Raw genomic sequence first — 15,730 nt, 5'->3', positions numbered from 1 at the left:
TCAAATTTCTAGGGTTCAACCTTCTAGCAAACTAACTTTTTTTTTTCTCCAGTGGAAATATTGCTTAGCCGACAAAAGAAAGCTGAAATGCTCAAGAAGATGACTGATGTGGCTGTTCGAATGTCAGAGGAACAATTGGTAGAGCTTAGAGCTGACATCAAGGTAAAAGCTACGTCTCCTTTTTGCCCATCTCATAAGTTTCTTTAATTTATTAGTAATAATTATAATAGTATGTTTACAGTACTTTAAGGTTTGCAAAGCCCCATATATATATCAAATTAGTTTATATATATGTATATAAACTAATTTGATCCTCACAACTCTGTGAGGTAAATATTATGTATTATCCCCATTTTATAGATGAAGAAACTAAGGCTGAGAAGTGAAAGTGACTTGCCCAGGATCACACATCTAGTAAATATAAGGCAGGTTTTGAACTATTGTCTTCCTGACTATGTGTTTTAACATTCTACCCTAGCTTCCTCAAATAGTTTATGCAAAAATATGTGATGTGTTTTGTGGATTTTTTTAGTTCCAACTTAATGGGAAAAACTAATATTGAAAAAAAAAGTCTGATTGTATATCTTGTTAACTAATTTGTTTATAAAGATCACAGGTTCTGTGTTCAGGGTTCTTCCTTTCTTAGTTCCTTCTTAGAACAGTGCTTCTCAAGTCTAGGTATAAAAGACTAAGAAAGTCGTGTGAAAGTTCCTTGCTCATTGTGGAGGCAAACTCTCTAAATAACTCTAGCAATAATAACAACCAGTTGTGGAACATAGAAACAGTATGATTTTACCTTTTTCCTGTACTCTCTCCTAACCCTTGAGATTTATTGAAATATTCAAAAGGAAGATTATTGCTTTGGAGACTTTGGAATAACCCCTGTAAATTAAAATACAAAGTGGTAGTCTGGGGATGAATGTTATCTCTCAGGAAATTAGTGCCATTCCCACTTCTGACAGAAATTAACTTAATTTTGCACCTTTTCTTATGTAACTAAAACCACAGTGCAAATTTTGCAAAAAATCTCCCACTCATTTGTACATGTTAGTCCCATTCAGTTCTTTGGGAGAAGATGGAAACCCCCTTGGAATTGAATAGAGATATCTGGCTTTGGTAAGGCTTCATCTGTTTCTCCTCCTACATAGCTGAAAAGCTTCTGGAAATATTTCTGCAGTCTCACTAAGGATCTTTTTCTCTCCAAATTTTTAGTGTGCTGAAATAGGTGCTGTGCAATTAAGGTTTTTAGAACTTTTAAGTTGAGCTCACTTTATTTTCATTACTCCTGCTAAATCTTTTGCCCAAACGAGTACTAGAATTTATTTCATAATTATAGGAATGATAAGAAATTAGTCTAGTTTCAAACTACCTCTTGGAAATAATATTATCTCTTAATTAAGCCTGATACACACCATCATGAGAAATGTGGAGATTATCCCCATTAACTGATTTAATTTTCCTCCTGGTCAAAATATAAACTTCTTTGGACTTTTAGAGCCTTTTGTTGTTTGGCCCAACATATATTTCCAGTCTTATATAATATCTCTCTTCTCATATTCTCAGTCTAGCCAAGTTGGCCTTCTTTCTGTTTCTCCCGTGTGTTACCCTATATCCCATCTCTGTGCCTTTGCAGTGACTATACTTAGAATGGAATCCCTCTGCTTTTCTGCCTCACTTTCTTCAAGGTGTAGTTTAAAACTTATTCTCCACCTTTCAACAATCTCTAAGTTCCCTCACTCTCTGTCATTTTGTGTATTTAATATTTATTGTATACATATTATTTTTATTGTTGTCACCAAAAATTACCTTCTCTTTCTCCATTGTTTCCCCCTCCCACTTGAGAACAAAAGAAAAGTAAAATCCAGTTGTGAATGTTTATAGTTGAACAGAACAGATTTCTTCATTGGCCATATCCAAAAAAAAGTCTTCACACTCCTCCAAGTCCTTCACCTCCCTTATGAAGCATTAGGAAACATGCTTTGTCATTAGTCCTCTGGAATCTGGAATGCACAGTTGGTCATTACATATATCAGTCCCTAATTGTTTCATAGTAGTTCATTTTTACCATATGGTCACTGTATAAATTACTTTCTTGGTTCTGTTCACTTCATCCTATATTAGTTTATATAAGTCTTCAGATTTCTCTGAAACCTTCACCTTCATCATTTTCTTACAGCACAATAGGTATTCAATTAGATTCCCATTCTTTGACACTTCAAAAAGAGCTATGAATATTTTTGTGTGTCCTTAGAGTTTGTTTTGCTTAGGACCATGCCGCCCTTAAATCTATCTTCCCTCTCATTCCTCTCTCTTTTTGCATGTGTCTCTTATTTCCCTGTTGAGTGAAATGAATTTTTGTACCCTGCTATGTCTGAATATTTTGCTCTTTAAAAATTTTTTTAATTTATTTTAAAAATATTTTTCCATGATTCATGTTCTCTCCTTCCCCTCTACCCTCCCCTTTCCTGGAGCTGACAAGCCGTTCCACTGGATTAAACATGTATTATCATTCAAAACCTGTTTCCATATTATTCATTTTTGTAATAGAGTAATCTTTTAAAACCTAAATCCCAAATCATATACCCTATATGTACCCATACCATAAATGATAAATCATATGTTTTCCTTGTGGGTTTCTACTCCCACAGTTCTTTCTCCGGACATAAGTCCCTCAGAATTGTCCTGGATTGCTCTTAGTAGCAAAGTCTATCTCATTTGATCATCCCACAATGTGTATAGTCTCCTGATTCTGCTTATTTCACTCCACATCAGTTCATGGAGGTTTTTCCAGTTCATATAGAAACCAAGCAGTTCATCATTCCTTATAGTCCTATTCCATCACTATCATATACCACAATTCAGCCATTCCCCAGTCAAGGAACAAACCCTCATTTTCCAATTTTTTGCCACCACAAAAAGCACCACTATAAATATTTTTGTACAAACAGATCCTTTCTCATTTTTTTTTATCTCTTACAAACCCAGTAGTGGTAGCGCTGGATCAAAGAGCATGCATTGTTTTGGGCATACTTCCAAATTGCCTTCCAGAATGGTTGGATCAATTCTCAACTCTACCAGCAATACTATTTTGCTCTTTTTGACCAGTTCAGATAATAATGAGGTTCAAATAACAGTCATGCCCCCAACTTTGAATATATGTCTACCTGTACACCCTGATTTTGTGAGACAGTTTCCCCTAACCTTCCTTTCCATTCCCCCATCCTTCACTCCCAGTGTATTCCTCTTTTCTAAGACATAAGAGAACCATTCCCTGGCACGTTTAATTAGTCTGCTTCTATGTCTCCTAAAAAGGATTGGGTTCAGATGGGGGTACATGAATCATCTTCCCATATTAGCATTTAAACAATTTATCCCTTATGATTGTTTAATTGCAATTACCTTTTTTAATTTCTCATAACTTCCTGTGCCTGAACTTTGTATTTCCTACACAGTTCGGTTCTTTATTTTATTAAAGGTTCATTTTCCCCCCATGCGATTATACATAGCTTTGCTGGGTAAATTATTCTTGGCTATAACTTCTATAACCTTTGTCTTCTGGAATGTCATATTCTAAGTTTTCTGCTCCTTCATGGTGGTGGCTGCTAAATCATGTGTCTCCTCAGTACTTGAATTCCTTCTTTCTGGTGGCTGCTTACAGCATTTTTTCTTTGACCTGGCAGCCCAGATTTTGGCTTCAGTGTTCCTGGGAGTTTTCATTTTGAGGGTTTCTTTCATGAGTGGTTGGTTGATTCTTTCTATTTCCACTTTGCCTTCTGGTTCAAGAGATCTGTAGTGTTTTGTTTTGTTTTTTTTAATATTTCTTAAAATCTGATTCTTTTTTTGTTCTTGATGTTCAGTGGTTTTTAAATGTTTCCTCTTCTCTTTCCAGTTTAGTTGTTTTTTTGCCTTGCAGTTTTCCCAGTCTGTTTTCCTCATCTTTTGACTTTGTTTTAACATTTTTTGTTGCTTGTGGAGTCATTGATTACTGGTAAGTCCAGTTTAATTTTAAATGATTGGGTAAAATTTTATACGTCTTGTGCCAAACTAATTTCCTTTCCAATTCTTTCATAGCTCTCATTTCTTTTCAGTTTTTTCCTTTAATGCTTTCATTTAATTTGTTTAAACATTTTTAACCTTAAAGCTTTTATTTCATCTCTTCTAGAAATTCTCATTGAATTTGTACACAATCTGTGTTTTTTGCTTTGAGGGTTTCTTTGAAGATGTTTTAGAGTCATTTTCTTCTTCTAGGTTTGTGTATTGAGCTTCCCTGTCACAACAGCTTTTTGTAGCAAGATTCTTTTTTTATTTACTTGTTATTCTACTTCCTGACTTTGGACTTTATGTTGATTCTGGACTATATGAACTTCTGGAGGGGAAAACTGGGATTGCTAATTTCTTGGGATATTGAGAGTTGTATTATTCTAGTTTCATAAATAGCTCAGGCTTAGGATCTATCTACAATATTTCAAAATGGTCTGATCCAGGGCAAAGTCTGATCACTACTCCCTTGATCTAATCTCTGCAAATTCCAGACCTGAGTTTTGGTTGTATATCTTGTCTCTCCTAAAGAGATGTAAGCTCTTTGAGAGCAGGGATTGTTTCATGGCTTTGTATGCCTAGTGTCTGTCATAGTACCTAATAGTAGATATCAGCAGGAGTTGCTTAATAAATGCTTATTGATTGGTTTAATTAGCCTGTCATATTGCCAGGTTTAGGGCTCCATCACAAAAGAGCTGTCACAGAATGTCCTGAAGCTTCAAAGATTCAAGGCATTTCTCTGCTGAAAGCACCTAAAAGCTAAGCCCGACATGTCAATGGCCATTTGTCCAACCCTTTTTGATGCCAGTCTGCTTCTAGGCTTCACCCAGGTTGGAAGTAGCCCTACAGATGAGAATCTGTGCCATTCATGAGAGTGTGGATGAGTACAGCATTTTTGAAGCACCATCATTGTGTCAGGTTGGTTGGGTATGTTGTTACCTGCTTCTTTGGGAAAGAAAGAGCAGAGCAATAGTATCCTTTGGAAGCTGGTCTGTTCCACTTATGTGATTGTCTCCTGTTTGGGATATAGATTTTTTCCTGTATCCTTTTTGAACCTTTTCATCATTTAAGTCTGAGACTAAATTTTATAGCAAAGATTGCCAGGAGACTAGTTTGGTTTTGATTTAGGAACTGTCTTGAGGGGTTATCTTTAGTTCCATCATAATGCAGACAACCTAAAACAATATGTTGAAATGGAATATCAAAGCTTACTTCTCAAGTACCATTGAGTTTCCATAGGGCTATAGCTGGACCAAAGGAATAATCTTCTGAAAGGATTAAATTACTTGTAGCAAAAGTTGTACTAGTTTACAAAGTGACTTTTTTTGAACAAATAATTTACCTTCTCAAAAAACCAAGGCTTTGTGAACCATGGCTTGTAGAGAGTAAAAGTGAGACCTAATTTGATAAAGTATTCCAAATAACCTCTAATGGGACTGCTTCTTGTGGCTAATTGCTTGCCTGCTTCTCAGTTTATTTTGCTGCATGTGTTTCCCATGGCTGCCTTGTTGCAACTGAAATTCAACAAAGGTAGACTGGGGTATGTTCTCTCCCAAGAAAGAAAATAGTTTATTAACAAGGCAAGAATCTGTTAATAAAGGAGTTTAATGGCTACTTCAGTTCATAGCCAAAAGACAAAGAATGGAAGTTGCAACTCACTTTTATAAGCATTGGAAACAAAAGAACAGAACAGAATCAGTGAGATGATACAATTGGTTTATAAGGTTGTCAGCATCGTGGAGGTAAGGACAGCATGATTGGTTCCAATAAGGAAAGTGGGCACACACACATGGAATCAGGACTACTCTTCTCTTGTCTTAGAGGAATGCTTTGTGGATTTAGGGGAGCCAGCTGCATCCTGGGGCTAGATTTTTAAGGCAAGGATAAACAGAGATGGTTCCTGGTTGGCTTGTGTGGTTTCAAAAATGACACACAATGTGTCATGGAGTTTCTCGGGAATGGAGGTTATAAAGGATAACAAGCTTCCTTGACACAAAGTAATTTGCAAGAGGTGCTAGGATAACAGTTGCCTTAGAATTAGAGTGTTTTATGAAAGTATTGAACTTCTGAACTTCAGTTCAGAGTTTTTCTTTAATTAATAGGGAAAATAAACTGTGGTATCGAACTTGTGAGAGAAAAAATTGAACTTTTGCATTCATAGCTTCACTTAGAGACAAAGAAGAAGGTTTCATATGTAAAATACAGGATCAAACTTACAAAATAAAATCATTTACAGAGTAAAATCAAATAGAAAATACATAATCAATGTATGATTTTGATACCCTACATAAAGTAGAAAAATAGGAGGTGACCTGTAGTGGAAAGGCAGTCTTAGATCTCATCTTTTTTCCTTTCCCTTTTTGTTATGATCATATTGAGAATTTCTGACCATCATATGTAATATTTAGTTCCATACAACTTCCACGCCTATTGCCCTCTGCCCACATTTTAAGCTATTACCAAAAAAGTAGGCAAGAACTTCATCTTTTTTTTTAACCCTTACTATCCATCTTGGAATCAAAGACTGTGTAAGGCAAAAAGAGCAATAAGAGCTAGGTGAGAGGAGTGGCATGACTTGCCCAGGGTGACACAGCTGAAGTCAGGTTGGAACCCAGGACCTTCTGTCTCCAGGCCTGACTGTCAATCCTCTGAGCCACCTAGCTGACTCCCTAAGAACTTAGAAGAATTTTGCAAAATGAATGAGTTCACTTACTTCAGACCTCCAGTAGTCATGAAACATACATTTTTGGACATGGCCATTATGGGATTTTGTTTTGCTTAACTATACATATTTGTTACAAAAGAATTGTTTTTGAAGCTATACGTTGAATCTAATTATTTCAAAGAAGAGCAAGATCTACATAATGGAGATTGGCATTTTCATATACAGTCCTCACCTGTTCTATAGTGTATATGGAAATGCTATTTGTATTTGATGTTTAAGTTCATGATTAGAAAAAGAAAAGAAAAAAGGGCTAATAGAATTATTTCCTATTTCTGCTAAAGACTGTAAACTCTAAAGCAAAACAGAAAAAGATATAGTAAACAGAATTTAATGATGCGCTTTATGTGACAATGTATAAGTTCTCTTTAAAATGTTTATCTCCTGAATATTTTCCTTTTCCTTCTTTTCAGCACTTTGTTAGTGAGCGTAAATATGATGAGGATCTAGGACGGGTAGCCCGGTTCACATGTGATATTGACACGCTGAAGATGAGCATTGATTCATTTGGACAAGGTATTGGTGCTGACAGGGCTTGGGGATTAGAGAAGAGCCCTCTAGTAGAAGGAGGGACAAGGCATAAAGGCCTGGCAATAAGGCACTGACATCCTCTTCACTTAAATATCTTCAGCTATAAAATGAGCTGTGAAGGTCAACCACAACACAATGGAAAGAACTAGATTTTGATTCAGAGGAGCTGGGTTCAAATTCAGGCTCTGCCATTTACTTCTTCTGTGACCTTGAACCTGTCATTCAGTTCTTTGGACCTCAGTTTCCTCATCTACATCAAACTCTCTACAAAATGTTGTTAGTGCCTCCTCAGATGTCTTTAATAAATTTTATTTTTCTCTAAGTCATTTGCTTCTATGTAAAGAATTCTATTTGATTGGAGATTCTTTTAGATGGTTTTTCTTAATAATAATAATAAATAGCTAGTATTTGTATAATGCCTTCTGTGTGCCAGACAAAACACTTTACAAATATCTCACTTGATCCTCACAACAACAATTGAACTCATTTTTCAGTTGAGGAAACAGACCTATAGAGGTTCCGTGACTTCCTGCAATCACACAGCTTAGTAAACATCTGAGGCCAGATATGAATCTAGCTCCAAACCCAATATGCTACCTGCAAGGGTCACCTAATTATTCCTAAAGGTAAAATATTGGGGCACTATTGAAGGAAGAGACTGCAATTTAGGCCTGATACTGAGGAAACTGAAACCTTTGGGTTGCTTGAGTTCAGAAATGTGGTAAAGCTACACAGTGTCTGACCCCCTGGGGAACAAACGCTGCCAAACTACAGGAAGAGGGGCAGAGTGATGCTGCACTTCCATCCTAGGTAAGATAGGAAGGATCTTCCTATTAGCCCAGTATCAGGGAAATTTTCAAACCATTGAATAAAATGTTTATTTCTCTTTTACTTGGAACTTGTAGTCATTTTTGTAAAGAAGGAAAAACTTTGGGAAGAGATACAAGAATTGTGAAGATGATTTCTTCCCAGCTCTAACTCCTCTGTCTTGTTCCTCCTTTGTAAAATGGTGTCATTTAGGATGTTCCTCGGTTAGGAAGTTTTAAAAAAAAAACTTAACCATTTTTAACATTCATTTTCTTAAAAAAATTTGAGTTCCAGATTCTTTCCCTCCTCCTGCCCCTTTGAGGGGCACCCAATAAAAAGGCAAGTAATATAATATCAATTATACACGTTAGCCATATTAGCCATGTTCTTTCCTAGGAACTTGAGCAAATTTCCTAAGTTCCTATTTCCAGGTTCAGTCAGGTCCTAGAACTTAAAACCACAGTGGGAGGGGAAAAAGTATCTGCCAAAAATCACCAGTCAAATAAGAGAGGGGGTGGGAGGAAAGATTAATACTGTTCTCAAGTCTGTTCTTTGGTCCCGGGAGCTCCTCCTCGGTATTATAATTATTATTTATTCTCCACAGAACAGTGGAGTGTATTCATCACAAGGCTTTCTTACCCATACTCCTAGGAGGTATATATAAGGAAGACAATTCAATTCTAAAAACAATTATTAAATACCTATCATTTGGGGAGGAGGCAAAGAAGAAGTTATTCCTGAGGATTGAGGTTTTTTCTTTCATACCTCAAACTGTGTTTCATATAAAATGTCAGCAGGCAGGGCTTTTTCCCCCTTAATTTTAAACTTCTTGTTGAGAAGAGAAGGACGCGTCCTCACTTTTGTCATTGAACTTGAGCTCCTGTGTTTCCTTTTAGTGTCCCATCCAAAGAACAGCTACTCAACCAGATCCCGGTGTAGCTCGGTCACGTCCGTGTCGCTGAGCAGCCCTAGTGAGGCCGCTGTTCTCTCGACTTCCACCTGTGCCTCTGCTCCCAGCCTTACAAATGCCACCAAGAAAAACCCACCAGCAGGAGAGATGCCTGCAGCCGTAGTGAGTCCCGGCAGCCGGCCCTACCAGCCTCAGAGAGAGGTAACTGGATGTTCCCCGTGGAGTTTGGATGGAAAGCCACTGCATTAAAGCGCCGGCCGACGGAGAGCTCCAAACCTGCCCCGGTCTAGCACGTGTTTAGCTTGATTCCCTCCCTGCTCACGCCCTTTTGAACCCCTGAAGGCCCACGCAGTTCCAAGGCGCGTTGGGCGTGTGCTCAGCCCCGCCAGCCTAGGCTGCCCGTTGCCAAGCACTGCTGCACCTTTCATCTTGGCAGTGAGCCTAGCCGTTGTGGGCTGAACTGCCCCATTAATGACTCGCACCCAAGGGCGCAGCACGAGACGCCTCCCTTGGATGTGTCTTCTGAGAGGGGCGCCTCCCGAGTTAGGCCGGAAACACTCTCGAGACCAAAGTCACTGTCGTGCTTGGCATCAAAGCAAGGCTGAGCTCTAGGCGGTGGGGCTCAGGGGAGGGAGAGGCATTCTCCGCATCCCGTGCTTGTGCACCTAGCGTGTACAGGCCACATATCCAGCGGGACTTGGTAGGAGTTTTAGTTCGTACCGAAGGCCCTTTCCAAACAGGCCAATGGCGTGACACCCATGCTTGTGGACAGGGGCAAATGCTACACGTGTTTGCGTATGGCCAGAGGAAAGGGATTCCAGAAGAGTATCCCTGGGACAGAGCGAGGGTTGCAAATGGTAGAGAGAGATCTACAGGTTAGGGCGAGTGATAGTGTCAACGTGGGACTCCAGGGATCCCCCATTCACTTAGTTTGAGGGTAGAAAGCCCAGGGTGTGAGCTTGTCACGGGAGTTTCCCCTGAGGGAAGGCCCCACTTCCCCAGACAACAGGCATCCACTTCCGGTGGGGGGCAGACCCCATCGAAGTCAGGTAGCTCTTGTGTCTCCAGAAGCCTCTCCCAGCATATCACACCCTCCTTGTGAGGATCGAACTCGGGACCTTCAGCTTGTGAGACTGACTGACACGCTGCCTACTGCCCAAAGCTGAAGTGGATGCCTGTTGTCTGGGGAAGTGGGGCCTTCCCTTGGGGGAAACCTCTCCCGTGACAAGCTCACACCCTGGGCTTTCTACCCTCAAACTAAGTGAATGGGGGATCCCTGGATTCCCACGTTGACAATAGCTTCCTGTTAAAAAAAACAGCTGGAGACACATCCCCGTTCCAAAGTAGACGTCCCTAATTCTATCCAAGCCTGTTTTCTTTGTGTCCTAGGTCTTGCAGGGGAATAGAAGAGGAGGCCAGGGCTACCGTCCCCAAGGCCAGAGGTCTAATGGCCCCACGAACCAAGGGCGACACGACAACGTGGGCCGTTACCGAAATGGCTCCTGGTACCCCTCCGGATCCAGGTATCAGAACGCTCCACAGTCTCCAGGAAACACAAATGAGCGGGGCCAGGCCCACTCAGCAGGGACCAATGGAACTGCACCCATCATGGAACCAAGCCAGCCCAGCCCCTCGTCCAAAAAGGGGCGTTCAGGCCCAAACACCACTGAAAACAAGGGGCTCCCTCAGCGCAAGCCCAGGGCCTGCCAGCCTGAAGCAGTGAACTCCTGAGGGGGATCCCATTAGGCTTCTCTCCTTTAATGCAATTCAAATGGATAACTGGACTATAGGAAACTTGTAGTTAGGTTTAATAACAAAGAGAAGTTTACATTTATCATTTTTGTGCCACTCTAAACACTTTTTGTCTCTTCTTCCCTCCTCTTTTCCCATTCCCTCTTCACTTTTTTCAGAAGGGAAGCTGTTTTCTCCCTTGTGTTATCAGAGTAAGATGGATCCATTCCGCTTGGTCGTTTTCAATCGGGATCAGAGGCAGCTGTTGTTAGGTCTGCCTAAGAGTAGCATTCTCCTTGCCCAACACCCCGTGTCTTCTCAGTTCTCTTTAAAGGCCTAGAACATGGATTCCACTTGGGGGGCTGGATTCACAGGGGGGTCTAATCAGACCGGGTCCTTGTTGTCTTTCCAGTCCAGGCAGAGATCACAAATGCCTCCCAAGATTTCCTCGGAACAGGAGTTTGTAAAAAGAGGCTGGGATACATATGTGAATAGGGTTAGCTAAAGGCGGGAACATTTTATTGGTTGGTTGGAAGAAGAGGAATCTAGGGCACATTGGGGAATCTGCCTCTGCTCCCACAGTGCACTAGAGACCCAAATTGGGTTTTCTGTCTTGCTTGGCACTATAAACTAGCCTGTAATCTCTTTTCCAAAGCGAAAGCCTTTCTTCCTGTGATCTGAAGACTATAAACCAGGAGGCTGATAGGAAGGCATCTGAGTAAAGTTAAAAAAAGAGAAAAGAAAAAGTTTCCCTGTTTTAATGGGGGTGGGGGAATGGTAATCTTTTTTCTTCTCCTTTCCTAAATCTTCTGATCCTGAACTAAATTTATAGCAGTATAATTAGCAGTGCTAATACAAGATGTTACCCATCAAAAAATTGCTACTGTCACTCTTTATAGTTGTATAAATAAAAACAATAGCATAAATGTTCTCACATTTGGTACTTCATGACAGCAAGCGACTTCATTACATTATTTCTTTTCAGACCCGCTGGTGTGGAAGTCTTTTACATGATTTGTTCTAGGCTAAAACGAGAGGTGACTCCGTGTCACAGATGTAGGGCCACAAGGGATCTTTGAAGCAGTCTTGTTATCTCCAAAGGAAAAGGAGGGAGGATTTTAGCCCAGGTCCTCCAAACCCAGTACTCTCGCCATGGCCCTGCACTGCCTTGTTATAAAATACTCAAAAACCAAGTTAAAATGTTAAAGCTAAAATAAACAAATCCAGTTGTTCCTTGTGGAAAACGTAGGGGGGGAAAAGTAAAGATGACTTTTCAAAGGAGAACTCGCCATGTTAGGGAAAAATGCCTCTGCAGGCATTGCCAGCTCCCCAGTTGGCAAACATTAAACCCTTACTGTGTGCCAAGCACTTAGCTAAGTTCTAGGGATAGAAAAAAAGGCAAAAATACCCCCCAAAACAAAACCAATACCTGCTTTCAAGGAGTTCACATTCTAGTTATGGAGACAACAAGCAAGATAGACACAGATGATCTGTGAGGGAGGCACTAAGATAAGGAAGCAACTTGCCGCCACACTGGCCACTGTTCTTCATAATGATTGCCATAGCATGCGGCAGGAAGCTGTAGAATCAGGGCCTCTTGGTGCCAACAGGACCTTAGGAGCCACAAAGCTCTATGGCCAGAGCTAAGCCACTGGGGTCACGGTTGGTTGAGAGGTGTGTGTGTGTGTGTGTGTGTGTGTGTGTGGCAGATAGGTGTGTGTGTGAGAGAGAGATAGGGGTGTGTGCGTGTGGTAGATAGGTGCGTGCGTTCGTGTGTGTGTGTGTGTGTGTGTGTGTGGTAGATAGGTGGGTGTGCATGCATAGAAAACTAGTTTTTGTCTCAGATTGACTTTAGATCATAGGAGTAGCATCGCTTCAAGTTGCAGATAATTCAATGTCTATCCCATGAGCATAGCAACCTGCTAGGAAGCAGGTAAAGACTTTCCTCCTTTTCTGAATACTTAAAAGGACAATCAGAGAGAGTCTGAGCCAACCTTGAGGGATTGTGTGGCTTCTTTATCACCTGGTCTGTGTCATTGCTAACGAATGCACTTGGACAAAAGACTATCCAGATTTGGTTTGGTTTTTCCAAGTAACCCTTTAGGTTGAAATGCCTTTTGTTCTTTTTCAGAATTATGAAAACCAATTTAAAATGAAAACCTAGCTCATCTAATGTCATATCCTATGATTTTGCCCTCAGTAAAGATTTTAATTTTTAGAGAAAAGCATGAAATTCTTAATGGTTTAGAATAGCAGTTCCTAAAAAAGGAATGAAAGCAGATTCTAGATACCACCCAAAATCTTTCTTTCCACTAAGGAAGGAAGAAGAGAATAAACATTTATATAACACCTTACTACATGCCAGGCACTATGCTAAATGCATTTTACAAAAATTATTTGGTCCTCATAATCCTAGGAAGTAGGTGCTATTATCCCCATTTTTCAGTTGAGGAAACTAAGGCAAACAGCAGTTAAGTGGCTTGCCCAGTCATGGCTAGTAAGTGTTACAAAGATTGGATTTGCACTCGGGATTTCCCAACTCCAGACCTAGCTCTCTAGCCATATACCACTAGGGAACTTTGCCTTAATGATCTATAAACTTTCCAGTCATAGACCTTGTTGTCCACTGCCCAGAGCATCCAGGATCAGAGTAGAACCAACATTGGACAAGTATTTCTACATTCCTGTCTGATAACAGTGTTGGGTGATAGGGATGGCCCCCCCAAAAAGGAAAGAAAAAACCTGGAGGGAGGGAAAAATGCATGTGAGGAAAGCGTGCCAAACAATGTATCTGAAAAGGAATAACATGAAATAAGCCAATCACCAGCCTAAGAAGAGCTTTTACACACTGAGCTGAGGAGTTTGTGATGAGAGAAGCAGTCAAAATCCACTGAAGATTGGGTGGGGTGGGTCAGGGGGAGGGCAGAGGCAGAGACCTGTACTGTGAAGGACAGACTGGAGAAGGGAGCCATGGAAGAGGGAAGAGGACCAGTGAAGAATCACCAAGGAAGAAGCGATGGCGGCCTCTGGGGACTGAGCAAATTATCTGAAAGGAATGGATATAAAAGTTGGGATAAGATGGACAGCCAGTCAGTTGGTTGACTATAGGAACAAGGACGAAGAGCTGAGAAGAAATTAAATTACAAATCTTGGTAACTGGAAGGGGGTGGTCCTGACAAGAGAAATGTAAGGAGCAGAAAGAAAGCCCAGGACAAAGACACTATCTGGCCGGAGGAGCTCCATGGCTATTCTACCTCTGCCCAGTGGAAGGGGCTGAATGAACATTGTGTACTGGGAGGGGGTGTATACTTCATACTTGAAAAAAAATATAAAATTTCAGGGGCTGGTGAAAATAAAGGTGAATCTCCCCCCCCCCCCATTCGAGTTCAGACACCCCTGAAGTCTATCCTGGTGAAAAAGTCCTACATCCAATGTCACCTGGATCCCTCCTTCAGCATCTGCCCAAGGAGATCCCCAGAGAGAAGAAACCTGCTCTCTCGAGGCAGCCGGTCGCCATTTTGAATCACTCATTGTTGACGTGTTTTTCCTTTCATCAATCCTCTACTGCTTTTATTCCTAATTCTGCCTGTTGGGGTCCATCAGAGCAAATCTAATTCTTTCATACTGCAGTCTAGTTTCCCTGCTAAAAGAAGTCTCAAGTTAAACCTCTAGGAAGCCCTTCAGCCTGTTGGCTGCACTCCTCTGAACCATCTGAGCTTTACAGACTGCTCCCAAAAATTTGATTTCCAGACTTGAACGCAATCATCCAACTGGTTTGACCACAGAAGAAGATAGTGGGACCATTAGTATTGAGTAGTTTTACCTTTTTTTTTTTAACCATTTACAAAACACTATTATTTCTCTTGATTCTCACCACAACCTTGTGAGGTAGGTGCTAGTATCCCTATTTTGCAGATGAGGAAACTGAGGTGTTAGGTGAAGTGGCTTGCCCACAGTCACACAACTGGTGAGCTTTGAAGGCAGAATTCAAACTCGGCTCTTCTCCCAATCCAATACTGCCTTGCTCCACCTCCATTACCTCCCTTAGTCTGGGCACGGTATCTCTCGTTGCATTTGGTTTGGAGCTGCCAGAACACTATTTGATAGTCTCCAAAACTTCCCACATATTTTTTTCACATGAACAGCTTTCTAGTTAATGCCCCTACCTTGTTTTATACTTCTGAAATGGATTTATTGAACCCGAGTCTAAGGTTTTTCATCATCCCTTTTAAATTTTATCTTTAAACATTCCTCTTATTAGATTGAGCCCAACATCATAGGCGAAAGAAATCTTTTAAGATCTAGACATCTCATATGCTATCTGTAAACTGGATCATTGTGTCTTCTCTGTCACTGAGTGATTGAGAACAATGTTCAGCAAGACCCCTGGGGCCCACCACCAGAGACCTCCTTCCAAACGGACACAGCACCATTGACTTCTCAGGGTTTGGCCATTTGGGAGTTTTAAATCTACCCAACCGTGCTACCATTGAACCCACATCTCCCCATCTTTTCCCTAAGGGCATTAGGAGATGCTGTGCTCCCCGGATCCTTCCTGAAAACATTGCATCCCCAGCCATCCTCTCCCTCACTGCATGGACCTTCTCTCCTGCAGCTGGGTCAGCCCAGTGTCACCATCCAACCAGCCAGGACGGGAAGTGGACACGATGCTCCAAAATGATCCTCCCTGTTCTTATCCAGGTCCTCCCTGTCCACTTTGCTTCCTGAACTCTTCCTCTGGTCCTAGTGGTCATTCCCTGCCAGCCCAAGCTGATTCTCCCTCCTCTGGAGTTCAGGACTAAGCAAACGGTCTTCTTTTCTAGACTGATAACACCTTCCTTCAGACTTCAACTTTACATGTTGGCGTCATTTCAACTATCCTCATTTCCCAACTGGTCCACTTCCTCCACTTGGGATCTGCACCTTCCCTCAATTAGAGGCAGGGACGTTAACCATCCTAACCTGTTTTACCATCTCTCCATGGCTTGCCT

General features: G+C 41.0%; 1 protein-coding gene across 7 annotated transcripts in view; it reads left to right on the top strand.

Annotated features, from left to right (window-relative positions):
• SPATS2 (spermatogenesis associated serine rich 2) overlaps positions 1 to 11,669 on the top strand; it is a 173,469-nt gene extending 161,800 nt beyond the window's left edge. For all 7 annotated transcript variants that reach the window (XM_056798316.1, XM_056798319.1, XM_056798313.1 and 4 more), the window contains 4 exons: positions 53 to 162; positions 7,174 to 7,276; positions 8,995 to 9,209; positions 10,398 to 11,669. In XM_056798316.1, the coding sequence (XP_056654294.1) occupies positions 53 to 162; positions 7,174 to 7,276; positions 8,995 to 9,209; positions 10,398 to 10,739 (770 nt within the window). In that variant the 3' untranslated portion in view covers positions 10,740 to 11,669. The remainder of the gene's footprint in view (positions 1 to 52; positions 163 to 7,173; positions 7,277 to 8,994; positions 9,210 to 10,397) is intronic.
• The last annotated feature ends 4,061 nt before the right edge of the window (positions 11,670 to 15,730 follow it).

Source organism: Monodelphis domestica, chromosome 5 (genome assembly GCF_027887165.1).
Source record: "Monodelphis domestica isolate mMonDom1 chromosome 5, mMonDom1.pri, whole genome shotgun sequence".
Classification (NCBI taxonomy): domain Eukaryota; kingdom Metazoa; phylum Chordata; class Mammalia; order Didelphimorphia; family Didelphidae; genus Monodelphis; species Monodelphis domestica.
Note: the sequence above shows the minus strand (reverse complement) of the source record. Positions and strands in the feature narration are given on the sequence as shown.